The 27,888-nt window shown below is 57.6% G+C and overlaps 12 protein-coding genes across 12 annotated transcripts; 3 read left to right on the forward strand and 9 right to left on the reverse strand.

Annotated features, from left to right (window-relative positions):
- Positions 1–1,547: 1,547 nt before the first annotated feature.
- On the forward strand, positions 1,548–2,255 carry CcaverHIS019_0404550 (uncharacterized protein; the record flags this gene model as incomplete). The annotated part of the gene is made up of 1 exon (XM_060600292.1): positions 1,548–2,255. The coding sequence occupies one exon, from the start codon at positions 1,548–1,550 to the stop codon at positions 2,253–2,255; it is 708 nt and encodes a 235-aa protein (XP_060456900.1).
- Positions 2,256–2,394: 139 nt separating this feature from the next.
- Positions 2,395–3,963, reverse strand: CcaverHIS019_0404560 (uncharacterized protein; the record flags this gene model as incomplete). Its single annotated transcript, XM_060600293.1, has 6 exons — positions 2,395–2,526; positions 2,568–3,345; positions 3,459–3,669; positions 3,719–3,740; positions 3,774–3,828; positions 3,860–3,963. 6 exons carry the CDS (start codon positions 3,961–3,963, stop codon positions 2,395–2,397), a joined length of 1,302 nt encoding a protein of 433 aa, XP_060456901.1.
- Positions 3,964–6,602: 2,639 nt separating this feature from the next.
- On the reverse strand, positions 6,603–8,849 carry CcaverHIS019_0404570 (uncharacterized protein; the record flags this gene model as incomplete). The annotated part of the gene is made up of 3 exons (XM_060600294.1): positions 6,603–7,861; positions 8,396–8,496; positions 8,770–8,849. The coding sequence occupies 3 exons, from the start codon at positions 8,847–8,849 to the stop codon at positions 6,603–6,605; spliced, it is 1,440 nt and encodes a 479-aa protein (XP_060456902.1).
- Positions 8,850–10,534: 1,685 nt separating this feature from the next.
- Positions 10,535–12,275, reverse strand: CcaverHIS019_0404580 (uncharacterized protein; the record flags this gene model as incomplete). The annotated part of the gene is made up of 6 exons (XM_060600295.1): positions 10,535–10,568; positions 10,606–10,897; positions 10,929–11,217; positions 11,250–11,946; positions 11,982–12,083; positions 12,118–12,275. The coding sequence occupies 6 exons, from the start codon at positions 12,273–12,275 to the stop codon at positions 10,535–10,537; spliced, it is 1,572 nt and encodes a 523-aa protein (XP_060456903.1).
- A 1,074-nt stretch (positions 12,276–13,349) lies between these two features.
- Positions 13,350–14,034, reverse strand: CcaverHIS019_0404590 (uncharacterized protein; the record flags this gene model as incomplete). Its single annotated transcript, XM_060600296.1, has 2 exons — positions 13,350–13,872; positions 13,907–14,034. The coding sequence occupies 2 exons, from the start codon at positions 14,032–14,034 to the stop codon at positions 13,350–13,352; spliced, it is 651 nt and encodes a 216-aa protein (XP_060456904.1).
- Positions 14,035–14,613: 579 nt separating this feature from the next.
- CcaverHIS019_0404600 (uncharacterized protein) lies at positions 14,614–15,376 on the forward strand (the record flags this gene model as incomplete). The annotated part of the gene is made up of 2 exons (XM_060600297.1): positions 14,614–14,759; positions 14,797–15,376. The coding sequence occupies 2 exons, from the start codon at positions 14,614–14,616 to the stop codon at positions 15,374–15,376; spliced, it is 726 nt and encodes a 241-aa protein (XP_060456905.1).
- Positions 15,377–15,800: 424 nt separating this feature from the next.
- Positions 15,801–16,507, reverse strand: CcaverHIS019_0404610 (uncharacterized protein; the record flags this gene model as incomplete). The annotated part of the gene is made up of 3 exons (XM_060600298.1): positions 15,801–15,817; positions 15,961–16,364; positions 16,395–16,507. The coding sequence occupies 3 exons, from the start codon at positions 16,505–16,507 to the stop codon at positions 15,801–15,803; spliced, it is 534 nt and encodes a 177-aa protein (XP_060456906.1).
- Positions 16,508–17,063: 556 nt separating this feature from the next.
- Positions 17,064–17,315, forward strand: CcaverHIS019_0404620 (uncharacterized protein; the record flags this gene model as incomplete). The annotated part of the gene is made up of 2 exons (XM_060600299.1): positions 17,064–17,118; positions 17,152–17,315. The coding sequence occupies 2 exons, from the start codon at positions 17,064–17,066 to the stop codon at positions 17,313–17,315; spliced, it is 219 nt and encodes a 72-aa protein (XP_060456907.1).
- A 295-nt stretch (positions 17,316–17,610) lies between these two features.
- Positions 17,611–19,237, reverse strand: CcaverHIS019_0404630 (uncharacterized protein; the record flags this gene model as incomplete). Its single annotated transcript, XM_060600301.1, has 2 exons — positions 17,611–17,703; positions 17,738–19,237. The coding sequence occupies 2 exons, from the start codon at positions 19,235–19,237 to the stop codon at positions 17,611–17,613; spliced, it is 1,593 nt and encodes a 530-aa protein (XP_060456908.1).
- A 294-nt stretch (positions 19,238–19,531) lies between these two features.
- On the reverse strand, positions 19,532–21,104 carry CcaverHIS019_0404640 (uncharacterized protein; the record flags this gene model as incomplete). Its single annotated transcript, XM_060600302.1, has 2 exons — positions 19,532–20,636; positions 20,671–21,104. The coding sequence occupies 2 exons, from the start codon at positions 21,102–21,104 to the stop codon at positions 19,532–19,534; spliced, it is 1,539 nt and encodes a 512-aa protein (XP_060456909.1).
- A 3,143-nt stretch (positions 21,105–24,247) lies between these two features.
- Positions 24,248–25,981, reverse strand: CcaverHIS019_0404650 (uncharacterized protein; the record flags this gene model as incomplete). The annotated part of the gene is made up of 3 exons (XM_060600303.1): positions 24,248–25,020; positions 25,580–25,818; positions 25,908–25,981. The coding sequence occupies 3 exons, from the start codon at positions 25,979–25,981 to the stop codon at positions 24,248–24,250; spliced, it is 1,086 nt and encodes a 361-aa protein (XP_060456910.1).
- A 530-nt stretch (positions 25,982–26,511) lies between these two features.
- Positions 26,512–27,739, reverse strand: CYT2 (uncharacterized protein; the record flags this gene model as incomplete). Its single annotated transcript, XM_060600304.1, has 3 exons — positions 26,512–27,103; positions 27,357–27,471; positions 27,631–27,739. The coding sequence occupies 3 exons, from the start codon at positions 27,737–27,739 to the stop codon at positions 26,512–26,514; spliced, it is 816 nt and encodes a 271-aa protein (XP_060456911.1).
- Positions 27,740–27,888: the final 149 nt, after the last annotated feature.

A 27,888-nucleotide genomic window follows, 5' to 3' on the forward strand; every position in this document is an offset into this window, starting at 1 on the left:
ACAAGCGTGGAAGCTTGCATCCTATCCTACTCACTCACACATTGTCATGGACATCATCATGGACAGCCGAACCTCTAATACTTGCGACCAAAGCGCTCGGTCTCAAGCAAGTACCCCACATACAGCGAGCGGGTGATCGTCGCTTCGGCGGACAAGGTATATGTGATGACTACTTTTACTGGCCAGGCAATCATCCCTCTCTCTCCCTTACTCCAGCTCGGACTTTGAGAGCGTGCGCAGCATGACACACCAGGAAGGTCATGTTCATGCAAGAGACGATCGGAATACCCGGCGTGTAAGACATTCCTCTGTGTCGCAACCACGTTTGACCTCTCGCCGACTCGAAGCTCAGCTCCTCCTCGTCCTCCTGCTTAAAAAATTGGGCAGCGCAGTCTAGCGCGGTCCGCTCGTTCTGCAGCAACACGCTGCGCCGCATCTATCCCCATCTTTTAAAGCAGGATGTGGAACTGGACAAGGTCAATGTGTCACCACCGGCCAGAGCGGCGTCGACATGTGGTGGAACGGCGATGCGACACATACCCCGTTCAACGCAGGTGGCTGGACGTATTCTGGAACAAACTCGATTCCGCCGACCACCTCTATGCATTCATGCGCGAGGAACGGCCAAGGTCGACAAGTAGCCCCATCGGCTGAGGTGTACGGATGTGTCTCAAGTTGGACCGCTCTGAGACCAAGGCGGCAAAGTTGGAACCTTCCTCGCCGCCCCCAAGGTTGAGTCGACTTGGGCATTAACTAGAGCGCCATTTCAACTCAATTTTACCACGTCAACAGCATCTGTCAACTTGCTTGGGCTCGACACTTTGATTTCCTTACAGTCTCTTCCATCCACTCAGTACCAAGCAATGGGCATCACTCCCAACCCAGCTCTTCGTCAACCCCAATCCTCACGATCCTCAGGACCTCGCTGGAGTGTAGCCCCAACGAACAAGGCTCTCGCTGTCGGCCGACCTCCTCCCAACCCGCGTTACTGGCAGACCCCGTCAGGCTCGTCATCCAAGAGCGTAGCAGTGGCGGGCACGCCGCTCGGTGCTCCCCTCCTCCATCACCAACCAGGGGACGTCAATCCCGGTATTCCCCCACCTCAGGCTCCGCCGTTTCCTCGACCGCCGTTCGCGCAGTACCCGTCAAATCGGCGCGCTCCTGATTCTCCAAGACCTTCTTTCTCTGCCCATTGTCATCCGCCGTCGCCAGCTTCCCTCAAGCCAGTCATCCATCCGAGTCCTCCCAGTACCCCGCCAGGGCGTCCGATTGCCCCACCGCTGCTTTCTGAGCGAACAACACCAGCACAGCCCCCTTGTCGGCCGTCGCCTCCTCCACCCGAACATCGGAACCAGTCCACCTCACCCTTGACACCTCCGCCTCCTTCCCCACGTTCCGAGTTGCGTCCTCCTCCTCGTGGGGCGCAGTCACCTTCATCTCCTCACCAGCACCCGACTGTCACTACTCCCCAGGCCCCTATCCGCCAGGAGCCAGTAGTCTCTCCTCACACTGCCACGAAGGTGACTCTGCAGCCAACCCCAACTCCAATGGCCCCACCCCGTGCTGCGGCGTCCCCAACTCATCCGGCCGCTACGACCGGACCGGAGGAGGAGAGATACACGGACGATCCGCATTGGAACAAGGGAAATATCGTACTCCTCGCCGGCGATACGCGCTTCCGCGTGCCCGACTATTTGCTGTATTGGTCCAGCCCGCTCTTGACGCGCACTTGCTATGGGCAGAGAATGATCAAACTGGAGCGCGACGCATCGACGCTCCGCCTCTTCCTCATTCTTGCCGCCACCTTGCGCGTCGACTTTACGCTTCCCGTACCCGCGCTGGCCTCTCTCTTCCGTCTCCTCACCGCCTGGGAGTGCAATACTCTCGGGGCCCTGGCGATCGAGCGCATCGACGCTGCCCTGCGGGGCAACCTGGTACACCCCCTGAAGCTCCTCCACCTCGGACTCGCGGCGGACTGCGAACCCCTCCGCGTCATGGCACTGTGCTTCACGGCCCCTGGCAACGTGGGCGAGCCGCTGTACCACACTCCCCAGCGAGGCGGCGCGTGGAATGCCTTCTCGCCTGACAACTGGCCGTTCGCGCTGTGGGAGACACTCGATGCCTTCCCTGCCGCTGTGTGGGCGCTTGCCAAAGCCACGAGTGTTAGTTTTACGCCAGGCGAGGCCCTTGCAGAGTTGTTCGAGCGCCTGTATGCCGAAGCGCAAGGGACACGTGTCCCAGCGGCCACGCGTTAGTATGAGTATCGCACCTTAATGTGATCTGTTAGTTGTACTACCACATGCATTCTCGCCCCTTCTTTGCTTCCAATCTTCCACATGCTAGGCTTCTTCTTGCTTACTGTTCGTGTCCCCTTTGATCCCCCTGTCCAAGAGTCTACCCAACAGCGCGTGAGCGGCGCTTGCGCGTGACCGCCTCGCCTGCGTTCCGGATCGCCCACGTAAACTCGTATGTCTTGGCCGCGTCCTCAAACGTTGACAAGATGCGGGGGTCAGGCCCTCCTTCGATCTGCCGTCAGCTCCAGCCACCTCATCGAGGAGCAAACACACCGCGTCGATAAAGTTGCTCATCTCAGTCGTGTACGGGTCGTCTCCTGGGGTTGGCATGACCTCTGGGTTGGGCTGTCCTGGCGCGCGCACGCTGAGCGACGGTACGCCATACGGGTCCTGTAGGATGAGCTGGTACCCGTCCGCATAGACTGCGAGCTCGATAGCGTAATCGCCGTCCTGGAGGATGGTGCCATGGAGGATGCTTCCCACCGCGCCAGACTTGTACTTCCAATTGGTGCTGGTAACGCGGGGGATCTTGTCTTCGAGTGGAATGGCGTCGTCGTCAAAGTTGGTCTTGGAAAGATGACCGGGAGCCTCATCTGCCTCAACATGATAAGTGGTGAGAGAGCACAAGTCGACATCTCCGCCAAAGTATCGACTCAGGTCGGCGATATGCGTCCCGTTCTCGATAATTGGGCCCTGGCATCCAGAGTTACGCCACCACTCTTGCTTGATGGCCAGCTCGTAGGTCATGATATACCTTCCCATGGTAGCCATGACGTTGAGCTTGTTATCCTCAATGATCTGCTTCATCTTCTGCACGGCCTGCAGGTATCGGAGGCAGTAACCGACCCCGACGACGCCATTAGCCTTGGCGGCAAGGACGCGGCCGACCTCCTTTGCTCCGTCGACGGACGTTTGCCATGGAATTCCGGTCGCCACGGGCTTCTCTACGAAGAAGTTGGTGTCTGGAAAGTGCTTGTTGATCTCGAGTTCGAGATCGTTGCTGGCACTAACCCCACCACGGAACTGGGGCGGACAGGCAACGAAGATCGCCCTGGCGTCAGGACGGGTCGGACGGGTCAGGACTGATTGGGTCTCATTCCATTCGCTGGAGCCCCGATTCGTGGGTTGGATAGAGGAGAGGGTTGGTGGCAACGGGAAACGTACTTTGGAGATGGGGCGGTGCCGGCGCGCACCTTGTCTGCATAAGCTTGGAGAGATGGGAGGACGACGGTGCGCTCGTAACTCGTGGCTGCAAAGGTACTGCCCTTCTCGGCGAGGGCGCGCTTGGCCCGCTCGGCATCTGGATCAATCACGGCGTGTACCTTGAGCCGAGGACCTAGCTTGACCTCTGCGCGGCGCGACATGTTCCACGGTCCTGGGATCAGCAATCGTCCTCTGCATACTAGCTGGAGGAATGGACGCACCCTCAGGACTCCCGAACATGGCCTGCTGTCAGCCAGACGCCGTTTCACAACTCACATAGCCTGCACCGACGATGACCACGTCAAAGTCGGCACCGTTGTGGCTCGGCAGTCTGGTGTCAGCCCATAAGTATGAGGGCGTACTCGACATAACGGTCATAAGACGGGGCGAGGAGGGTACGCGCGAGGCGGGGAGCAGAAGCGGGAGGAAGGGCGCGGGCGGCACGGACGCCGCGGAGGAGGAGCATGGATGATAGATGAGGAGGTGGATGAAGAGGATAGATGGGGAGAAGATGATAGCAGTGGCGCGCATGTATCATATCATGTGGGCATGTGCTGTAGGTATCCGTATCCGGCTACCAATGCCGGTGCCCCGCTTCTCCGGACCGGAGGGTTGTTGTGGGCTGTGACGTCAACCAAGCATTGGAGGGGAACATGCGCAAACACGTGCACAGTAAGCAGCTGAGCAATATTGATGCCGCGTAGACGATGCTGAGCGAGCATGCGTGCGAGGAACCAAACAACTATGTTGATGAGGTGATCCAGCAGTCGACCCACACGGCGTCTCCGTAGCCCGGCGCCGTCTATCAAGAGTGGGCCGATGCCGACGATAGGGATACGTGCTCCTGTGTCGATGCGTCTTTCTTCTACTGCAGGGTTGTTGGTTTGTTCATCAACTTTGTGCGTTACTCTGGTCAAGTCGGGCGGCGTTTAAGTAGGCACTCAAAAGGAGGCAATCAGCAATCCTCGCTGGTGCAGCGGTTAGCATATGTCTCTTTCATTAGACTCAGCCTGAAAACGGCCGGTTTGAACAGACAAGATCAGGGTTCGATTCCCTGGCGGGGAAGCATTTTGCATGTCCTTGGACTTTTGCCAAACCTTTTGCCATGAGCCATGAGCCATGAGCCATGCATGAGCCGGCCATGCTTGCCGGCCACCCAGCCTAGAGAGAGTTCGTCTCGCCGCACATGTCACATGCATCTTCCCTTCGCTGCAGCATCATACCAAGCTCAGACGACATAACAGAGAGGTAGTGGTATCTACTCACGATCCCTTGAGGCTGCCGTTTGCGCTGGCTACGTGCTGGCCGGGAAAACACCAAGTCTCACGACAACCTCTGGCAAAAAGAACCCTACATCCTCCAAAACATGACCAACCACCAAAAGAAATCGAATCGATGACAGAGAGATTCGAACTCTCGAGCCCGAAGGCACGACCTCAGTTGAGCAAACTATAGCAAGGTCGCGGAATAACCACTATCCGATGTCACCTGAAACGCCGAAAGCCATGCGCGACAGCCGTACACATCCCGACTCGACGAGCACTCAGTTGGCGCGAAACACAAACCCACACCGTCCTCTGCACGTTTGATGCGTCCTTTTGTCCATTGTAGTATCATGTGCATCGACTCCATCACTGCCTAAACATTCCGCGCTGTGGGTTTGGGAACAGCCACATCGCACACTACCATGTGTCCCTTCACACCGCACTGTTGCTGGGGGAGCTCGTCTTGATTCGACGGTTATGTGGACCATCCCGGCGGCCCGAGTTGGACGGCTCACCCAACAGCGTCTGGCCGGTGGAGCTTAGGGTATCGGCGGCATGGTGTCAAGTCGATCGGAACCACAACCTTCATCGCACACATATCGGATGTGAATAGTATCTGTGGGGTTGGGCGCAGCTGGAACAGTGGCCTTCTGGTAGTCGCATTATCGGTTATCTTCCTTTCGACGTTGACACCCCACTGAGGACACCCATCCATGCCTTTGGGAAAGTCGGCGCCCATGCTCGGAAGAATCGGCGTACATATGCATTCTTGTAGTACAGAGTCTGGAGTTAGACCTGTCGTGTCGTGGCGCAGTGCCTCAGCTCACCTCTATATATATCCCTTTCTGATACCTCATGCCCTCGTGACGGTGAGCGGCGCCGTCGTTTGATCTGTGCAGCTTTGCGCGCTCGTCTCGTCCATTCTTGCGTCGGTTGACGCTCGTCTCGTCCATTCCTGTGCCGTTTCACGCTCGTCTCGTCCATTCCTGCGCCATTTCACACTCGACTACATGCGCGACTTGCCGACCGTCGCCGGGCCCCGGCCCCACCCCTCCCAAGCTGGCGAGACCTTACTTGCGTCGCTCCAGGCGGGTGGCGGGGGCTGGTGGGTTTGCGTGGTGGGAGTGGGAGTGGTGGCGGTGACGTGCACGCGTACGGGCAGGAAGGCGGGGTGTACACTCGCACTGGTGGGGCGTGGGGGTTGCAGCTGAGGTCGTTTGTCGCGGGAGAGCATGTTGGTGATTGTAAGAGTGAGTGGGCGGATGACGCTGAAATCCACTGTAGCCGGAGTTTGATTCCGGGGTCCGGGTATCCGAGCGCTAGTTCCCAGAGTCGAGTGGCTACTGTAGATCTGACACGAGTGTATGTACTGCACTTGAATGAGGGATGGAGGGTGAGCCGACCATGCTTGGCTTTGTCTAAGGTTGTGAGGAGTGTTGGGACGGTGTTGGGAGGAGTTATGCCGAGACCACCTGCCGAAGTGCCGGCGATCACCGCCAGATCAGCACCAGCAAGTGGGCAGTGGTTCGGGCTGTCACCGAAGTCTCCTCCCAGTCTTCTGACGTCGAGCACTAACACGACCACGCCTCGACTCATCACATCTCCGTGCTCGTCTCGCCCAGCGACACGACTCCTACCTCCCTTCCCTCCATCTCCCCGTTGGTCACATAATTGTAGCATCGCAGTGAGGCGCCAGGCCGTTAGTGGCTATCTATGTGGTGCAGCCGCCAGCAGGCCTGCCTGCCGGCAGACTGAGCGGAGTGCATGGTGCCTCCGGGACACTTTACACAAAAGGATTGTCGACGCGTCGCGGACGCGGTTGAAGACCTCTGCCAGCAGGTCACTTCTCCTCCACCAAGGACTTGAGACGGCGAACGCGAACCTGACGCGAGCGGCGCTGGTGGGCTTGGCACGAGCCACCGGTAGGGGCAGGCTCAGGCTCGTTTCCGGACGGGCTTGGAGTAGGGATCGTCGCTGAAGAGCGGACGTCCGAGCTGGTCGCGTTGGCGACCAGGTTGTTCCAGTCGTCGCTGCCCCCGCCGGAAGGCGAGGGGTTGTACGAGGTGAACGTGGGCTCCCAGTTGTTGGTCGTGGACGCCTCCCAGTTGTCGGTCGTGCTCGCCTCCCACCTGTTGGTCGTGGTCGACGATTCCTGCCAGTCTTGGGTACGGGTGCGGGTACGGGTACGGGTGCGGGTCTTAGAGCTGGAGCTCTCACCGTCACCGCCATTGCCCCAGTTGTTGCCGTTGCCGTTGCCCGAGTTGTTGGTACCCGAGTTGCCGTCGCCGTTGCCGTCGCCGTTGCCGTTGCCGTTGCCGTTGTTACCCCAGTTGCCGTTGCCGTTGTTGTTGTTACCCGAGTTGCCGTTGCCGCCGTTGTTGTTACCCGAGTTGCCGTTGCCGCCGTTGTTGTTACCCGAGTTGCCGTTGCCGTTGTTGTTGTTACCCGAGTTGCTGCCGTTGTTGCCCGAGTTGCCGCTGCCGTTTGCAGTGCCGGAGCCCTCGCCCCAGATGTCGTTCTGGGCACCGTTGGCGTAGCCGTACTTCTCGTTGTAGAAGGGGGGGTCGGCGACGTCGTTGAAGATGTTGTTGCCCTCGTTCTGGATCCAGTAGATGGGCTGCTTGGCTCCCTGCTGGCAACCGCCGTCCGAGCACTTCTTGGGAGGCTGGGCGCGCGGCATCTGGGGAGCGTTCGGGTTGGCGCCGGTCACCTGGCACTTGAAACCGTTGAAATAGATCTCCTCACCGCCACCCATGGCCGAGTGGACCCAGCCCCACATGCAGTGGCACCCACCAGGGGGACACTCGCGGAGCTGGTCGGGAATCTCAAAGGTCACGTCGCGGGTGTAAGGGCACGACCGGTTGGTGGAGATGACGGTAAAGTCCTCGGGCTTAATGGCGTGGACGTTGGACTCGTAGGCAATGGCAATGGCGCAGCCAGTGACGTCGTCGCGGTTGTTCTGCCAGAGGTGGATCGGGCCCCATTCGTCGCAGGACAGGTCCTGGTTCTTGCGGCCGCCGTAGGAGGTGACACTCTTCTGGCAGCCGACCTCCATGTGGGCAACGCCGCCAGCGGGGAGGTTGAAGACCTGGCCATCGGCTGAGGGTCAGCGGCGGGTCTAGCAGGGGTTCATAGGCAAGGGCCAGTGTAAACAGACGTTGGGAGCCACCAAGCAAGGCGGCAGTCGCCAAACAAGCCAGCCAGCGGCAATTCGGCGCAGGCCTCAGCCCCTACCAGCCTTGAATGGTTGGAGCTATGGCGTATTGGATGGCGAGATGGCATGCAGATGGCTTCCACTCATTCAGGGTGGTGGCGTTCTCCACGGGCAAACGTCGACAGGCTCCGTTTGCAGACGGTGGGTGGACGAGTCACGCAGAGGATAAGGGATGGAGGATAGCTTTAAGAGAGTGACCGAGATCGAGCGCCACCTTGTCATGTCTTGGAGGTCAAGTGGTCCCTGTCTACGCCATGTCAACCCATCCCATAGGGAGAAGATTGCAATGTATCGCCCCATGGGATGGGTAATGAAACCAACTCTGTTGGCGGGAAACAAGGCACAAGAGCAGAGACAGAGACAGAGCGCGTTATGCTTCACGCCCAGGAATGCAATTCAGGCACAAATAAAGCACTCACCAGGAGGTCTGTCAATGTCACCGTGGAACCACCACTGGTTGAAGTTGAGACGAGCAAGCGGCTTGATGGCCTCCCACGCGTACGGGTTGTCACCCTCAAAGCTGTATGTCAGTATATGTGATCACTATCGAGAGAAGGCAAGAGAAGGGGGTTAGGGGATGTATGTGGTGTGGGTTTGGGTGGAGTTGGATGCCAAGACTTGATATTCAGGGATTGGGTTGGCTGGTAAGGGTGACCACGAAGGCAATGTCGCGTCCTCTGCCCCAATGCCCTTTTGGACCTGAGACCTTCCTTGGGCGGTCACATCACATTCACCCGTACGCTTAGACAACGACGGCCACAGTAACCAGGCAGACAGCCGAATCTCTACTCACCCGTACATCGAAGGGTGCCACATTGATAGGTGGGCCGCAACCGGTGCGGCGAGGAAGGGAAGTAGAGCGAGATGAAGCATGATGCTGGTTGATAGACCGGGGGGATGCTGGTTGATAGACCGGGGGGTTTGATTTGTAGGGGGGTGTACTGTGAAAGTGTAGATGGTTGGTCGTAGAGCAATTAGAGGTCGTTTGGCACAGCCGTCAACCGAAGCGTGGAGCAGATGTCGTCGAGACTTTAAGTCGTGAAGTGAAATGGGGGATGAGTGTCGGTACCAGACCGTACACTGCAAAGAAGAAGGATGGGAGGTGATGGGAAGGTTGGGATATAGGATGAGAAGAAGAATAGATTCATGACATGGACAGGCGTTTTAGTAGTCGAATGGTAGCTTGTGGTAGATCAGTGACACTTCAGGGTTAATGAACATTGGGTCTGGTTTCTCTCACTTTGGTTCCTGTTACAAAACTGTATGCACACGGAGGAAACCTTGCGTATTCACGTTCTTGCGCCCTCACGCCCTCCCAGCCTCTGTCCTTGTACCCATCTTCACAATGCACATAAGCTCATCAACCAAGTCTAAACCCTCATTGTGCTGTGTGCTTTGAGGACACGGACACGAGCATCTCCGCTCGGGGCGAGTTCTTTCGCCAACCCTACCGCCACCTCTGCCAAGACAGGGCCTTTAAACGGGTCCGAGAACTAATGTGCGCAGGCTGGTCCGAGGCCCAACACTCCAACTGAATCTCCCATATTCCCAGAAGGTCTATCTAGGGAATACGACCCCTTAGACACACCCTACTTTGCAATGAGAGGGATTTTCAACCAAGCAAATCAACTGTTGAATGCAATGCAAAGGACCGTAAAGGACAGGTTATTGAATACAGAGTCAAGTCGGGGGCAATTAGGCTTGGCAAGTAGGGGTGTGAACGCCTCTAGTACTCGCACACTCGCTCGCACCTCTTTACTATTACCCAACTCACGTCACTGCAAGGTGATTTGATTAGACCCGCCGCACAGCAGATGGTACATATCAAGGCGTGAGCGACTCGGAACGACCGGAGCGAACAGAGCGAACAGAGCGAACAGAGCTGAACCCCGCTTAGAGGGGTGCGATACACACACCTAGAATACTTGGCATAGGCGGAATGTTCCGTTTGAGGGTGTGTCTGTGATACCTGTGCGAACGAGTGACCCATTGTTCTCGTTCCAGACTACACATCAGATATCCTCCGATGATCCGTCGAATCGACAGGCAGAAAAAAAAAGGAGTAGATGTTTCTGCGCGGACAGTGCGGGAGGTCCGAGCGGGTTACACGTGTGTCCGAGCGGGTTTCGCGTATGCACACAGCGGAGAACTCCCCCATCTGCACGACCAGCCCTGACGTCAACCGTTGACTAAGCAAAAAGGATGACCTCTGGCGGGATCGAACCGCCGACCTCATGCGTAACTCGAAGTCACGTGTTAAGCATGCGCTCTAACCAGCTGAGCTAAGTGGCCTGGAACTGATTACGTAATGGTTTTCGCAGCCGAAAGTGTTCCACCAAGACCGCATGACCGGTGTGAAGCCCTTGCAATGGGGGCTGTGCAGAGCTGGTCTACCAGAAAGAGGCTGAGGCTAGGCTGCCTAGCGCTGCCAAGTATCCACTGGTGAGCAGGACCTCGGCCCGTCAGCAAGTGAGTTGCTGTTTGAGGGCACGACGACTTCCCAAGTGCCTACGTCGCCACCCGCCACTGCTTCCTGTCTCTCCCTAATCATCTGACTCTTAGTCATTTGCCCCGGGTGGCTCGGAGCCCGCCCTGCTAAGCACAGAATACCTTCATTATATATACCTACATCCGGCGGCCCTCGATAAGACGCGCCTCCATCTCGCTAGGGCCGTTGAACACCTTGCGCGCACTTCCGACCCACACACCAAGGGCGAGGAGCATGCCGATAGCGAACACGACGACGACATACGACATGGTGCTCCCCGTAACCGGAACTCCTGGGGGGAAGAAGAAACACACGGTAGTCGCGGTGAGGAAAACGAGTGCAAAGGCGTTGATAGGGCGGCGCCATCGCCCGAGAGACCAGGAGCGGGGCGCGTCGCCGAATGCCTCTTCGCCGCGCAGGAAAATGCAAAGAACTATTGTCAGCCCGGACTAAATTGGACTTACTGGGAATAAAGTACGATACTTGGAGGAAGACGATGGCCGAGGAGATGATGGCGTTGAGAGCGACCGAGGAGCCGAGGTTGATAAGGCCGAAGATTACGACTACGACGGCAACGAAGAGGACCGACCACTGAGGGACTAGGAGCCGGGGGTGTACTGAACCGAGGTAGTGCGAGAGCCCGGCCATGCCGTTGTCACGGCCAAAGGTCATCAGAAGGCGCGAGGCCACCGTGCATGCACCCTGGCATGCGAAGAACATGGCCAGGAGGTTGAACATGACTAGGCAAGTAGTCTGGGTCAGCCATATCTAGAGGAAGAACTTACGCCTGCATTGGATCCGGTGACTTGGCGGTAGATCTCGATGAGAGGGCCGGTTGTGGCAGTAGTGGCAGCGTCGAGGTCCTTGAGGCAGAGGAGAAGGATGACGAGGAAGAGCCAGCCGGTAACGCTGCCGATAAACACGGCAATGACCATAGCCTTGGGGGCGTTAATCGATGGCCGAGGCATCTCCTCGCTGAGATGGCTAACTGCGTCGAACGCAGTGAAGCCAAGTACGCTCTGCAGGAGGGAGAGCATGAATGCCATTCCGTCAGGCCATCCGGTGGTGTTGGTCCAGGTCGCGAAAACAGCCTTGGCGGGCTGGTACTCGCCCGACGCGCACGCCAGGAGCGTGATCATGACAGTCACGATACCGAGCATGCTCCACATCATTGCGCCCGTGTCGATCCATGGAAGGACGCGAACAGCAAACGTGTTGAGGAGGTAAGCGAGCAGCGTCATGGCAAGGTAGAGGAGGAAGATCTGGTACGGGTGGCTCTGGAAATTCGGGTGCAGGAGCGAGATGATTCCCATGACAAAGTTGGAGGTCATGATCGAGTTGGCAGCCACGAGCGCGATCCAGCCCGTCGTCGCTGCCCAGCCCGCCACGAAGGAGAGGCCGACGCGAAGACGCTTAGGCGCGACGCAAAAAGTCCAGTCATACTGTCCGCCAGTGGTGGGGAACGCGTGAGCCGCCTCGGCACTGGCGTCAGACTCCCGAGATCAGAGGTAACTCACAGAGATACCGCCATTAACAACGTGCCAACAGCCGATACGGGGAGACCCCACACCATCGCGATGGATCCGCCACTCGGCAGCGCGACGGACATGGACGCGGCCCTGTTGTTAGCTCCTCGTAGCGATAGTGACGTACATGGCGTTCCACGAGTTGAGAATGGCGAATGCGAGCCCCAAGCAACTCCAGAAACTGAAGTTACGCTCGAGGGCGGGATTATGGTTCGGCCCCTCGCCCTCATGGTACGACTTGACCTCGTGGAGTTCGGGCGATGTGATCTTCTCGACTGTCTCCATCGGTGGCAAAGTTAGTGAATGAGTTGGTGAGACAGCGTGACCAGGTACTTATCCCAATCCATCGGTATCAGCATCCGGGGCCATCCGGGGTACGCTCTCCACATGAAGACCTCGCGTATCTCTAGGTCTGGTGTCTAGCCGAGGTCAGACTCAAGAGGTCATGCGACATGGATGCCATAGCCGCTGGCGTACTTGATGTCGTAACAAGATGCCGGCCACCGGGCTGTCGTCGAGCGAGTTGGTATAGTGGAGCGTCCTGGTTCCTGGACACGAGCGATGGCCCATGTGGTGTTTGGAATGAGAAGGAGGATTGCGGCTTGTGGTGATACACCCGGCCCGACATGCTCGGCACGCGCCGATCAGCCTAATCGGAACAACAACTAGTCGCCGCCCTTGACGCCGTAGCCGTAATCTGCCCATCGTCACGGCCGCCGTGAATAGGGCTCGAGTGCGCCCAACTTGTGGCCTCGCACATGCGGTCGTACCACCAAGCACTCGAAGACTGGGGCCGGAGTCACCGTGGTGACATGAATGGCGGATTTAAGAGATCACGATGGGGCCTCGGGCATCTTTCATTAAGGGTAATACGTCCATTCCTCGGCGTTCTGCCTTTGCAGCAAAGCAAACCCAAATCGACGATGGCTTGGCGCGCTCAATGCGAACGGGATAAAACATGTCGCAAGTGGACGGCTGGGGCTGGAGTTAGAGCCATGTACTTAAGGCAGGCAGGTCGATGTAGAATGGTCTTGTGCACATCTCAGTTCTCTCCTTTACTCTGAACTAGATATATTTGGGCTAATTTCACTACTTTCAACACTATGTAGCCAAGATTGCCTTTTGGTAAGGTACTGTACACTTGTACGCGGGTGTAGCGTCGTTGAGTTAATGAGTGTGCCGACGTGAGGATATGCAGGTTGGGTGGACCTAGGGACTACCACATTACGCCACATCTCTGAATCTCCTCGAAGCGTATCTGGCGCGATCTGGCGGTCCGAATTAGTGAGAGGACGGTGGAGACAAACAAGTAGGGACAGATTCATGAAAGAGGAGCTACTTGAAATACGGTCACTCAGACTACTCCTCACACTTCATGTAGTCCAAATAATACCCCTCAAACTCCTCGGGCCTCGAGCTAGCATACGCCGACTTGGTAAGGGCGTAGATGTAGGCGCTATCAAACAGCTTCCAGAGGGATGGGGGCCAGTCTTTCGGTACAAGGTTGTCCTCGATACGATCCTTGTGCTGTATCCGCGCTCTCATCTTCTCCGTTAGCGCCAACTTGCAGATCTTGATGTCGTCCACCCGTACGCCGACGCGGAAGACGTGGAAAGGCCGGAGGTCGCCAAAGAGAAGCCCATGATGAAATGTGCGGACCATTAGCGCCTCGAGGGCATCGCAGTCCCACTTGCGGAGGAAGAGAAGAAGGGACCCAAGAGAGGGGACAGGAAGATCCATGGGAGGGAGGAGGGTTGTTGCGAACTTGAGGAAGATACGAAACACCTCGGCAGTCTCGAGAATCGTGTCGTCAAAGTGGATGATGTTGTCGTGGACAGAGGCCCCAGCCTCTGCCATGCTCTTCGCGGTGGCGAATTGGGCACTAATGTCATCATGATATCCAAGCTCCAACATACCTGGTGGCAAAGAGCTGGTAATCGTGGATCTTGAAGGAGACGTTGTCGCTCGTCACAACCGTGAAATTGCCCGTAGTCCAGTCGGGGTCGCTTGTGGTCTGTAAGGTGCAAGGCCCGGAGATGGTCATGTTGTCGCTCCTCGGGGAGGTCACTGGGGACGGGTGAGAGGCGTTAAAGAGAATGAGTTTTTTGTGGAAGTGAATGGAAAACAGAAGGAAGCGACGATGAACAGAATATACTTTAAATATGAATGAGCTGTCGAGGTTCGTAAGGTCAGAATAACCCTACAATCTCACGCGCCGGGGCCAAGTACCAGAGGTAGACAGCTCCCCATCCAAATAACCTAGGGATACTATCGGCCTGTGCAGCCAACGTTGCAGCTTCGGTTGATTGAATTCGACTCGGCTATGCAAGGGGAACAATGGCTCGTTGACAAGGTCTCACTGTGTGTTTCGCAACAACCGCCACACAATTGTGGAATCAATGGTATTAGCCAGCCCCACCAGCCATCCTGCTGCTATTCAACCACCAGAATTCTTGAACGACTCGAAGACCGATTGCGGTGTTACCTAACGACTTCTGTCTAAGACTTGTCCATATGTGCATTCTGTTTACATCGCCAGCTTCTTCATCCACTCTATCTCATCAACTGGCTCATCAGGCCACAAAACTCTCCCCGCCTCATCCGCTCCATCCACAACGCAAACATGCCCATCTCCATCTCCACCTCTCCCTACGTGGATGCAACCTCCCCAGTTATCAACGACGCCCAGTGGTCGTACGGAAACTTCGAGATCGTCTCGGCCGACAACATCTCCTTCAGATGCGACCACTACGTCCTAATCCACGGGAGGTGAGTAACCAGTCCCCCGACTGCGGCTAACGTGTAGCCCCATGATTGCGGCGATGTACGGCATCCCCAGTTGTTCGATGGAGCAACTGGCTCCACGCATGTGCATGACCCACAAGAAAGTCGAGAGTGCAACCATCGTCCGCATGTTCCTTGAGATTGCCACCCACCGCCGCTTCCCTAAGATCTGGACGAATGAGGATTTCGGTCTTCTCTTCCGCTTCCTCTATAAGTGGAGATTTGATGCTCTGAGGGAACACCTGATTATGGATCTCCGCGGAAAACTCTTGGTCGAGAACTGGGGTTCCCTTGATGTGTTCATCGTCGGCGCCATTGGTGGAGAACTGGATCTGTGCCGCGCCGCCTTTGAGGCCAATTGTGCGGTTGCTAGTGAACGGTATTTGGTTCGGGACACGATAGAACCGTTTGATCCAGCGTGCTGGGCCACAGAGTTCTGGCAGAACTGCCCAATCCCGCGTGACTACCTCGTTGCCCTCAAGCACGCTTGGTGCGAGACGTCTGTCAACGGCCGGTCAACAGTCGGCTTCTATGCCGAGTTCGCAGAAAAGCTCCACGAAATACGTGACCCACGGTCGAAGTACATGTATCTCTGGCGGTGAATCGTGATGGTGGCTCTGGCTTAAACTTCCTGCCCTCAATCTAGATTGTAGATGTCCTCGCTTCCATCAAAGGGCACTTTTTGAACAGAATGCAATTGACCAAGTATTCTCAAACAGCCAAGGGTACAGCAAACCACAAGGACATAGCAGAAGGGGAAGACGAGACTCACGTGATCGGCGAGATGGCCGAGCGGTCTAAGGCGCTGTGTTAAGGTGACTGTTCAACCTACGAGAGTGGGATTGAACGTTGGCATCTCCGCAGTCTTCGGACGTGGGTTCGAATCCCACTCTCGTCAACAGGGTATTCAATTGCCTAGCCAACTCTTTTGGGGATAGGTAACAAGGCTTTGCAGACGTCGACCCATTGCTGTCCTAGCATCCTTCGTCTCAACAATTCACCTCTTTTACAGTATACAATTCCATCCTACTTGCAATGCTTCACTGCTTATCAGCTGCCTTAGCCTTTACAAGACACTCCTTAAACCAAGCATCGGGATGGGAAGGCGAGTGACCCATTGCCTGAGATAGGGCGAGGAGATAAGGCGCGGGAATCTTGTGCTCTTTATAAAACCGCATCGACCAACCACACGGATTGAACGGCCGGAAATCGTCACCAGCAGTCCACCATGGCTCCCACCACGGATCGTACCCGGCCGTATGGTGTAATGCCACGAGACACGTGTCGACATTATCGAGGATCGCGCCGAGCTGGAACACACGCAGAGGAGGGAGTTTGGCCCCGCGAACAGCAGTGTGGATGGACTCCAGCACGAAAGTGTATAGCTGGCCCGCGTCCCACTTGCTAAGGAAGAGGAGGAAGTTTGTGAGTGTCTTCAAATCGCCGTCTTTGAAGGGGTCGAGGGGAAGATGAAGGGTCGTTATGACTGTGAAGAAGAGGCGGAGGATGTTTGCCGTTTCGAGGTCGGGGTCAGTCAACTCCATGTCCTTGTTTGAAAAGGGCCTAGCGTGGGCCTCAGCGAAGACGGGGCTCGAGTTAGCTTTTCCCGAGGGAGCTCACCTGGCCCAAAAGAGGTTGTAGGCGTTTATCTTGAACCGCACCCCGTCGCTGCTCGTGACCTCAGTGTCGCCTTCCGTCCAGTCTGGGTCATCCGTTATGTCGGTGGGCGACATGGTGGGAAACTGAGGTTGTGGAGAGGAAGATGGAGCACCTGAGAGATATAAGGCCATGAGAGCATTGGAAAGATGAGGGTGAGTGACGTGGCCAACACATCTCGGCGCAGAGGGCAATGTTGACGTCAAAGCCATTCATGATCCAGTTCTCAACGTCATCTACGATCCGCCCTTGGGCGTTACAGCGTTGGCGGCCCTCAGATTACGCTCAAACGTCGGCGCCCTTTGGAGGGTCTTGGAACAGCAGAGAAGAGATGTGCTGGTGTGAGAGTCCCGGTGCGACTCGGATGCACGGCAGCACGATAGGCGCCTCTCGCCCGACATGTGCGCCGTCAAGTGTCCGTGTGCACCTTGCGCTTGGGAGACCTGGGCGTGTTGTCACGTCCAAGGGATGATACTGTCCAGGCACCAAAGACAGCCGCGTCCCATTTTACGTCAAAGCAGTGGGGACCAAATACGACGTCGTGTGAGGTCATCCGCCGACCATAAGTCGTGGGAGTTGGGGGTCAGGCCTCGCCACTTCGGTCCAACACTTTACTCTCACTCACAACCCAGCATGAACCGTACGGACGCGACGAAGCCCATGTCTGGCGGACCGCGCGGCATACCTCGTCAGACATACCATGATCTGGAACTGATCACAGAGCCCGCACCAGCCGACCCTGAGATGGAGCCGGCGTCTGAGGATGCGGGCGACACGACCGGGGACACGGACTGGTGGGCTGACGAGAGGCCGGCCGATGTCCAGCCCCACGATGCGAAGAAGCCCGTCGGAGAGCGCACGGGCATGGGCCCTGCGCTATTCTAAACCCGGCAACGGCAAATGGAACGTGTTGTCGGCAGTCCCAATCACGTATAGTCACGGAAACTACGTATTGTATGCAGAGCCTTGTGCGGCCATATCTTGACAAGTGTATCCTCACAATCAGGCGCAAGGATTGGATGGAATCCTCGACAGGGGCGAAAAGAGGAGTACCGAGTGACGATCTCCAGTCCAGCTTAGACAAAGGGCGGCGGGCATCTTGGCCGCAGCCTTTGTGAGGCAACCAGGCTGCGCCCACTGCTAGGGCAGGATAATAGCACTTACATCGTAGCACGGCTGTCTAACTCTCTGCCTCCAGATCCTCAAGTGCGAGCGCATTCAGCACCATTTGCGCCTGCCTCTGGCCGGTAATGTACGGTCCATGAGCTGTCGCCTAGATGTCAGCGTCACCATAACGCGTCACTCACAAAATGGTCTGGATCCGTCGCCTCGCCAGCGAACAGGAGGCGGTCGTTCCAGAGAGGGCGTGAAAGCTCGCGGAAGTCTTGCGGATCGCTCCCTGGAGGGAGGTAGGAATAGCTACCGCGGGCGAAGGGGTCCGAGTTCCAGCGCGTGACGACGACAGCCTCAGGTTCAGGCACGGACGTGGTGTGGCAGCCGAAGTGGTGTGCGATGATCTTGTGGATGTGTTCGCGCACGTGCGCGTCCGAGACGGCCTCAAGTGCCTCGCCGGCGGCGCCGCCCATGAAGAAGAGAAGGGCTGGCTGTCCGTTCACAACGTTCAGGTTCTGGGCCATCATCGCGCGGTCCTTAAGGAGAGGAAGGAAGGCCTCGCTCGGCGCGGACGGAAGAAAGCCGAAGTACTCGGTGTCAGGCCAGAAGGCGCGAGGGTACGAGACGATGATCTTGTTCAGGAGACCGTGGCCAAGGCGGCGAGTCGCCTCGAGTCGCCGCTTGGGGAGCGGTGGTGTGAAGCGCGGTGGGGCGTGCTTCAGCACACCGAGGGGGAGGGTGCAGACGACATGCCTGGCCGTGTACGTCATCTCACTCCCTCCTACCCGGGTGGTGACGCACACACTCTCCTCGTCGTCGGACAAGGCGATGGCCTCGACGATCTCGCCGAGCCGTACCTCGCCACGCTTGCTCTTGACCATGTCGGCGTGTAGTGTCGAGTAGATGCCCACGTACCCGTCGATGAACGTCGCGTCAGGCCCACGGAACGTCACCTCACTGTGCCAGTAGCGGAGGGAGACATCGTCAAGCCTCGCTCCTGTGTAGCCTTCCCACGACTCGGCAAGGGCGAGGGCATACGCCCTGTCTCTCTCGCTCTCGAGCCCTGCGAAGAGCGACGACCTCCCTGCGTCCTTCATCCACCCGCCCAGCGACTCGCTCGGAGATGGGACCTCGTTCGGCGAGTCCTGGGCATACGTCGACGAGTCGGAGAAGAATGCACGCGTGACGTTGAAGTTGAGTCGCTGCGCCAACTTGTGCTCGAGGGGCGGGCCGGAAGGTCCATACACGCCCTCGCTGCGCTCGAGATCGGAAGCCGTCGAGGGGGACGAGACGGATGATGAGCTGGTGGTGCAAGAGCAGGAGGATGTGGAAGAAGCGGTCGTCGAAGTGGAGGCGGAGGATGATTCACTCGAGGAAGGCGAGAAAGTCGAGGAGAAGGTAGAGGCTGGCGTACCATCGCCATCGAACATGACGTACAGTGGGAGCTTGTTCTTCTTCGCAAGAGCGTAGATCGGGTTGCCCGTGATTCCGTGAATGAACGAAGCCCCAAGGTCAAAGTGTAGTGGCTTGTCCTTGCCCTGCACCGGATGCTGGTATGTCCACGTCCGGCCACCAATGCGATCTCGGGCTTCGAGGACGAGCACGTCGACACCGGCCTCGACGAGCGCACGCGCGCAGGAGAGGCCCGACATTCCAGCACCGATAACGATGGCAGTGTGAGCGCGTGAAGCCATAGTGTAGAGAAGGGGCCGATTGGGACAACCGAGGACGGAGGAAGCTAGGAAGATTAGATGGCGATTGGTGTCGACTCGGACTGACGTCAACAAACGAAAACAAAGTCGGGCAGACATACATCCTGAATACCTGCACTGCCACTACATCCTGTGATACTGCACAACCTGGCATCTTGGATTTTACTACTGACTGATAGCAACGCAACACGCTACCACACGACTACGAACTACGACCTGACCACACGACTACGTTCTACGACCTGAAGTCTAAGCACTTGATTCTTGCGGCTGAGCTTACAGGTTGGCCATGGGCGAGCGCACGTAGCCCATGTTCGAGATGACCGACTTGGTCTCGAGGTAGTTGTAGAGGGCAGCCTCCGAGTTCTCGCGGCCGATACCCGACTGCTTGAAGCCGCCAAAGGGAACGCCAAAGTGAGCAAAGTTGTAGACGTTGTTCCAGACGGTGCCGGCGCGAATGGCCTCGTTCATGCGAAGCAGCCGCTCGTGGTTGGATGAGAAGACGGCTGAGGCAAGGCCGTAAGTAGTCCGGTTAGCCTCGGCGATGGCGTCCGCCTCAGTCTTGAACGTCTGGATCGAGACGACGGGCCCGAACACCTCGTTGCTCAGAATCTGGCTGTCCTGCTTGAGGTTGGTAAAGACTGTGGGGGAGATGTAGTAGCCGCCGCCGAGCTGCTCGCGCATGTCCTTGCCACAGACGGGCGTGCCGGCACCCTCCTTGCACCCGGTCTGGACCCACCCGTACACGCGGTCAAAGTGCATGCTCGAGTTGAGGGGACCCTGGGTCGTGTTGTCGTCGAACGGGTCACCGACCTTGACGCCCTCCATGAGCTTGACAAACTCCTTGGTGAACTCCTCCGCGATACCCTCCTGGACGAGGATGCGCGAGCCGGCCGTGCACACCTGGCCCATGTTCATCTGGATACCGAAGAAAGCCCACTCGGCGGCGTCCTTGGCGCTCTTGGCGTCGTCAAAGATGATGTTGGGGGACTTGCCGCCGAGCTCGAGGGTGACACGCTTGAGGTTGGTCTTGGCGGAAGTCTCCATGATCTTGCGGCCGATGGGGCCCGAGCCAGTGAACGCAATCTTGTCGACGTCCATGTGGTCGGCGATAGCCTGGCCGGCGGTGGGACCGCGGCCGGTGATCAGGTTGACAATGCCGGGAGGGAAGCCAGCCTCCCTGATGTACTCGCACATCTTGAGGGCCGAGAGGGGAGTGGTCTCGGCCGACTTGATGACGATGGCGTTACCGGTCGCGAGCGCCGGGCCAATCTTCCACGAGAACATGGCGGCGGGGAAGTTCCAAGGGATGATCTGGCCACACACGCCAATGGGCTCGTATTTGGAGTACGCGTGGAGGCCAGGGATGACGTTGTACGTCCTGCATGTCAGCGCTGCAGATCCAGGAGACTCACTTCCCGGTGATCTTGTCAGCAAAACCAGCAAAGTAGCGGAGAGTCGCGACGACACCAGCAATGTCCTTCGAGTACGCGTCCCTGTAGAGCTTGCCTGTGTCGGTGGCCTCGATAGCAGCGAGCTCCTCCTGGTTGGCCTCGATAATGTCGGCGAGCTTGTTGAGCATGGCTCCGCGCTGTGCGTGCATCATGAAGCCCCACTGGCGGTTGTTCTTCTCGTATGCGGCACGGGCAGCCTTGACGGCGAGGTCGACATCCTCGGCGTCGGCCTCTGACACCTGGCCGATCACCTTGCCAGTGGCGGGGTTGTAGACGTCCATACGCTTGCCGGATGCTGACTCGACAAACTCATTGTTGATGAACTGGCCGATGGGGATCTTGGCCTGCTTGCCGTTGCCGAGCGTGAAGGTGGCTGACTCAAGGACCTTTGCCATTGTTGCTGATAGAGTGTGCGTGGGGGGGGAAGGTGATGGGAGGTGGGGCAGGCGAGTATCCGTGTGATGAGGGTTATAAGGGCTTGCCCAGGCCGGCAGTCGCGACCAACTCTTACTAAGATGCACACGTCACATGCGCCTGGCACGCGTGCGTTGTGCCGTTGTGACGGGTGGGAGCGATGGTTTCGGCAAGACATAGGCCGGCCTGAGCTTGGCTGACTTCGTGGCTGGGAGTTGCACGGTGGGACATTAGTCCAGGTGGGCATCAGAGAGCGGCTATCGCCGAGTCATGCCGAACGCCGGCAGTCTGTTACCAAGTCTCGGTTCTTCCACCTGCCAGCCTCGAGCCACTTGTGCTATTCATGTCTGAATGCCATTTAAATGCCTCTCACCGCTGGGTGTCAGCTCGGGTATTAGAAAGGCGGTACGGAATGTACAGGCAATGGCGATCCTCATGACAGTCAGCTTGATTAGCTCACTATCTATGCCATCCCCGTCGGCCCTCCACCCAGATGCGTCGAACCTCCACTCTCATCTTCTCATCGTACACTGTCTCAGGTCACGCCAAATACTGCTGGGCGCTTCGTTCTGAAAGGAGCGACCGAAGATCCACGTTTGTGCGCTCCGCTTGAGCCTTGAGGCGAGGTGCGCATGAGCCGCGGTTCGGATTATCCAAGACATTGGACAAGGGTCCCCCACCCCTGTTCATGACATCAGCAAGTGAGGTGTCCATTGCGCCGCGTGTCCATCGAGATGGCAACAGCGACTTGGGAGTACTTTTCGTTCTCATGACCTCGCTGTTGATGGTGGATAGCGGTAACCAAGTACATTCACATTCAGCCAGGAACGCAATTTGTGGAGTGAGGTGCGCTCGCCAGGCGGGCCCAAGCGTATCCGAGTGGTCCTGGTGTTCTGCCGTCCACGTCCGCCCGGCCGCATTCCAGTGGTGCAGAGCCCTGGCTGCCTCCTGCGACATACCTGCTACCCGCGCAAGATGATTTGCAGAGGATATGTATTCGCCTGAACCGTTAGTATACCGGGGGATCTTGGGGTCCAGCGCGTGGCACCACTGCACAAGATCACCAATGTATGGTATGACATTCCACGGCGAAGCGGCGCAGGAGTAACAGATCCGAGAGAAAGATCAGGCAAAGGAGAGCAGTGCGATCCACGGGTTGGCTCAAGGGCGTATACTTCTTGGGGCCTTGCCTCCGCTGCTTTTCCAGGCGGGTCTCCTAGGCACATCATGCCAAACCTGTATGTAGATGGGCCCATGGTGAGGAAACTGCTACCGTTTACAGCTGATGGTGATGTGATTGGTCACAGCATTCAGCAGTGGGGAAGATTGACCCACCTGGGTGGCTGGGCAGCGAGGAAGGTGGGCGATGGAGGGCGGAGAGACGCAGACTGTTTCAATTGGGGACGTGACGGGGCGGTGAGGCTGCCGATGGAGCTGGCAGGCTCTGTGGAATGAAGAGGATGTAATGTAGATATGCGAGTGATGAGTTATCAAAAGTAGAGATGTGAAGGAAGAGTTTAAGAAGAGAAAAGGAAGAAGAATAGAGAACACCAGTTTACGTCCCAAACCCATCACGCGCCTGATTTTCCATCGCACATCTTACAGATCTGCACCACAGGATTGGAGGACACAAAGTGAGATGCGTCATCTTGGCGTCTAGTCTTTGACATGTACCTTGAGGAGAGCCTCGATGTGGTGTACTATGAAATCTGACTTCTACTTGCCTTGCGTGTGGCCGCGACAAACACGGGCCCTACAGTACACTTGCCCTTTCACTCCTCTGTTGGGTGCGCTAGACAATCTCGTTCACACTCTGGGAGACATGCAATGCTATGGCCCGACCATGCCCATAGTCCCAAGTGGGAGATGGAGGGGGAATCATGGGTGGAGGCATCTCTCTCGGCGCCGACTTGATGACGAGAGGGGCTCCTAAGAGACGCATTGGTCGGCGGATGGTCAAGCCCCTTCCGTGACCGCAACTACGTCCATCGTATCCGCTTGACATCATGTAGAGTTGCTCCACTAAAAGTGCCCTTTGTGGCTCCGCAGATGGTGGGCCGTGAACATAAAGATCTGGATGCTGACGAGGGGCAGAAGATTCAACTATAGTCTACGAGACCTTGGCACCCGCCAGGTAATCAGTAAACCTGTTCGCGAACTTGGGTTTGTCGTCACCAACCTCCCTGCTGTAGTTTTCTTGCAGAAGAGGACGTAGCGTTTCACATGCAATCCAAAGTGGTGAGGATCAAGTTGGTAGAGACGCGGCAGCGTACCCGACTTGGTGGTGACAGCGGGAGGCCAGAACAGCACCGTTGTTGAATGGAGGAAGAAGAGTGAAGTGGGTTTGTCAAGAACGCGACGTGGGAAAGTGATCAATGTGAGAAAGCGATAAAGCGAGCTGGGCGAGCCGGTGCCGCAGCATGAGGGGATATGAGGGTTACAGGTCCGCCTGCCTACAGTCGTCCTTTGCCTACCTAAGCAGCGTAGGTGCGGTTGTGCTTCACCAGCATACGCATGCCAGTGCTGTTGGACGTCAAACGATAGAGTAGCATTGCGTGCATGAGATGAAGAGCGGTTGATCGATAAGCGGAGAGGGATGAGGGATGAGGGATGAGGGATGAGGGATGAGGGATGAGGGATGAGGGATGAGGGATGAGGGATGAGGGATGAGGGATGAGGGATGAGGGATGAGAAAGTGTTACACTCATGCACTCCGCACTCCGCTCATGTGAGCTCCACTTACCTCCATGGAGCCCAGGAACATTGCCATCAACCTCGCGCCCACCCGGGCCACCTCATTGAGATGCTCGTTGAGAATCGAGTCCTCCCGGAGGTGAGGTGAGAACAGCCGCGTCGTCCACGTCCGTCTCATGCCCGTCACGAAGGCCCTTCTTGTCGGCCGGCCAGGTCCGGAAGTCACCGCTCCCTTCACCCGCCCACAACCCCACCGGGGCAGGCTTCCGCACTCAATGCAATGCTCGACGACCGCATACATGCTGGAACCGCTGCATACAAGATGTGCTAAACTAGACTTGGACGTTTTGGGTGTGTAATAGGGAGAGGCTACGTTGCGTTGCGTACTGTACGATGGGCATAGACACCCGCTAGCGACTAACAGCATATTCTAAGCCGAAGCCTTGGAGAGGACGCCGGCGTGCTTGGCCTGGAGCTTGGCGACCGAGTTCATGATGACGCGCGCCTGGTCCTCGAACCGGTCCTTGCAGACGAACAGGATACCCTGACAAAGAACAGCCTTGAAGATCTGGGCCGACATACCCTGGTACCAACCGGCAAAGCCGTCCTCCTTGTACACCTGCTTGAGGAGCTCGATCGCACCAGTAGGGCGGCGGTGCGATCCCTTGACGGCATCGGCATAGCTCTCACCCTCATGCACGTGCTCGGCGCAGTGGTGGTCCTCAGGCCCGGCCTGCAGGCGCACCTTGGCAAAGATGTAGGGGTAGGTAACGATGGTTGCGAGCGTCTTGGACGCCATGCCGATGAAGAAGGCCTGGCTGACACTGAGCTTGCTCTCTCCAGAACGCTCGAGGATCCACGCCTTGGCGCGCTCGAAGACACCGTACGTGATCGCCGGGTTGACGGTGAGCACGAGACCGGGCTTGAGACCGGTCCAGAGGGCGGTGATGCCGCCAGAGGCGACAATCGACTTGGCCGTCTCCATGAGCGTCGGCTCGCGCCTCGCCTTGCCCGTCGCCCCCGGCGGCGGGACCCACAGCTGCTGGCGCGTGGCCACGACCGCGACGGGGATCGTGAAGATCTGCGCGAGAGCGCCCGCCGCCGCACCGAGCGCAAGCTCGGCACCGGTGCTGAGGCCCTTGCCCTCCGCCTTCTTCATGGCCGTCCCGCGCAGCCAGCTGTGGAAGAAGAAGTATGCGAACTCTGTGGGGTTAGCGGTTGCGAAGCAGGAAACGGGAAGTGGGCAGTGGGAGGCCGCAGATTCATGAGACGACTGTGCACAAGCACACACACACAGAACGCAGCTCGAGAATCGTTATCGGCGCCCGCACAACCGAAGGGCCTGCATCACACCATCCGCAATCATGCACCGGTAACTGGCAACCGGTTCATCCGTCGCCCTCGCCGCGTCTCGCCCGCTCGAGCACGCTCTCCTGCCCGCTCACACGCCACCGTCGGTCACCCCGACGGGGGAAAGATACCAGCCGACCCCTGGAATATCGCATCGCGCATTCGCCCTGCACGCCATAGGCTTCAGGTGCCAGTGGTCTGTGCATGTCGCAGGCGGTGACGCGCGGGCCCCCGGAATTTCGGCGAGTTGGGTTAGACCCGTCTCGCGATGGTCACACGTCTGCAAGAACACGACGCTGCGCACAGTTCTACCCGCGGCGGGATGGGGATGACACAAATCGGACGCAAGCCCGGGGTTGCTTTTCGGCGGAGCTCGGCTTTCGCTGCCCAACATTCCGGATTCAAGACTTACGCATGGAGAAGCAGTTGATCATGCTGGCGCTAAAGCCCTTGAAGGCGCCCGAAATGCCCTCGCGCTTGATGATGCGGCAGAGCATGTTGATCAGCTGCCACTTTCTAAGGCGGCGGCGGATCCAGGCCTTGAGGCCAGGTCCGCTAGCCGCCTTCTCGTCCTCCTTCTCATAAGCGGCAAGCTCTGCGCTCGTCGACGCCTGCAGTCGCGTCTTGGCCGTGTCGAGCGGGTAGACGAGGCTGGTGTGAATGGGTGTCTCGGTGGAGTGGGTGGAGTGGGAGCGGTGGCAAGCGACCGAGGCACGGAGTGGAGCCGATGGCACACTTACGCGTTGGAGAAGACGGCGCCGAGGGCACCAGCGAGGGCGGAGCCGAATGGGGTGAGGGGCTGCTGCTGGGCCATTGCTGCAGAGGGATTTTGGGACGGGGGAAGGGAGAGTGGTGATCAGAGAGCGGGTTGAAGATGAATGATGAGAAAGGAAAAGGCTCCTAACTTCCTTCCAAATAGACCAGAGTGATGGGATCGGCTATAACGGGTGATGGATTGGTTGACAGTCGACTTCGCCTCACTGTGCAATTAAAGCGAACCCCTTCTCGGCCGGTAATCTAACAGACCGGAATGCTTAGCCCCGTCTGGGGCCCTCAACAGGTGCCTCACAGGTGCCTCACAGGTGGGGGGGGGGGAGAAAGAGCGGCTGTCATTCAGAACCTACTAATGATTTAATTCCGTTACCGCGGATGTCATGCTCCATGCTCTCTGTCAACAAGGCTCCATAGGTACACTCTGTAGCCCCACGATCCCACGACTTTGTGCCTTATTAAAAGAGTAATGTTCACGAGCACAACTTCTATATTGCCATCAATCTCCCCAGCACCATGCAGGCAGACCATGCTCTAAGTGTACATTTCTAGTGCGAAGCGTCCCTAGTGCCACTACGTCGCCAACCGCTTTCTGTTCCCCCAGGCATCGTCCACCCGTGTAAGCTCCCCCTGCAGCCTTTTAACGCCGTTCTTCCTCTCCAACCGTGCCTCCGCCCACCCACTTGGGATCTCGACGCCGTCCATATCCAGCAGACCCTTGAGCAACAGCTCGCTCAGACGCGCATGCTCACGCTGCAGCACTTCAAAGCTCTGCTGGACTTTGGGCTTGTTCGTGGCCGACGGCGCAGCCTGGTGCACAAACGTCACAATGCTGGCCTCGAGCGGCTCGACGACGCCAGAGACCAGGCTGCGGATCCAGTCGACCAACACCTGTTCCGAGTCCGTCTCCGGCTGCTTGTTCTTCTTCTTGACCACCTGCTGAGTAGGCGCAGGAGGGGCGGGCGCCGGACCCTCTTTCCCCACCATCGTCAGGTTCGACCCATCTGTGATCCCATATGAGGAGAGGGTCAGGAGCTGGTCCTTCAGAACGGCCCCCTTGAAGACGAGCTTGAGCTGGTCGGCAGGGATACCGGTCTGATGCGACAGCGTGCCGATCAGCTGCGAGAGCGGGGTCATATCTGGGTTCGGGATGGGGATGTTGAAGCTGCTGTCAGTGATGTGTCTCACAAGTCGAGTGGACGGCGAGATATGGAGCGGGTTGGGTGACGCCAATTGAATGTCTTGGCATTTCCGCAGTCGTTCTCCCCGCGGCAGTGTTGCGTCAAGCACTCCACGCTTCCATGTTACCCAGCAAGCGCCTCGCAAGTCATCACTCATGACTCTCGCCTTGTCCGCTCTTCTTCGCTGTGCTCCGAAGCTCGTCCTTGCTGTCCCCTTCATACCACTTTAAGACTCACCGCTCGCGACCCCACTTTACGTGAACGGTGATCTGGCCCGACTCATTTTCCGCTGCCGCACGCCGGAACGGGTTGGTGAAAGGTGCCATGGTTGAGCGGCCGAGGAAGGGAAGGGCTGATGTCAGCAGGGCTTCGGCTTATGGGAGGAGCTGCGACATTCAAACTCGTTCGTTGAATTGCAGCTCATTCAACTAGTTGAATAGCCGCAGCGAGTCGGGCAATCTGAACGTCGCAGCTGTCCTCACCGCCATAGCATAGTCACAGCAGGACGTACAGTTGTATTCGGACAGGATGGGCAGTTGTGGAAACAGATGGGAACAACGCCCAAGTCTCTGATCATTGACGTTGTGTGGAGAGTGAAGCGGGATCAAACGTGGCAACATTGGAGGTGGAGGTTGAGGGTGGAGGATGGACGCGGTGGTGGCGGTGGAGGTTGTTGGGTCCACTCTGCGCTCTGCGCTCTGTCTCGGTTCTCGGCTCTCTCCTCCCAGCGTCTGATTCCTCCCTAAACAGTCCATGTCATGCCGTTGTA

This window comes from Cutaneotrichosporon cavernicola (genome assembly GCF_030864355.1).
Source record: "Cutaneotrichosporon cavernicola HIS019 DNA, chromosome: 4".
Taxonomy (NCBI): domain Eukaryota; kingdom Fungi; phylum Basidiomycota; class Tremellomycetes; order Trichosporonales; family Trichosporonaceae; genus Cutaneotrichosporon; species Cutaneotrichosporon cavernicola.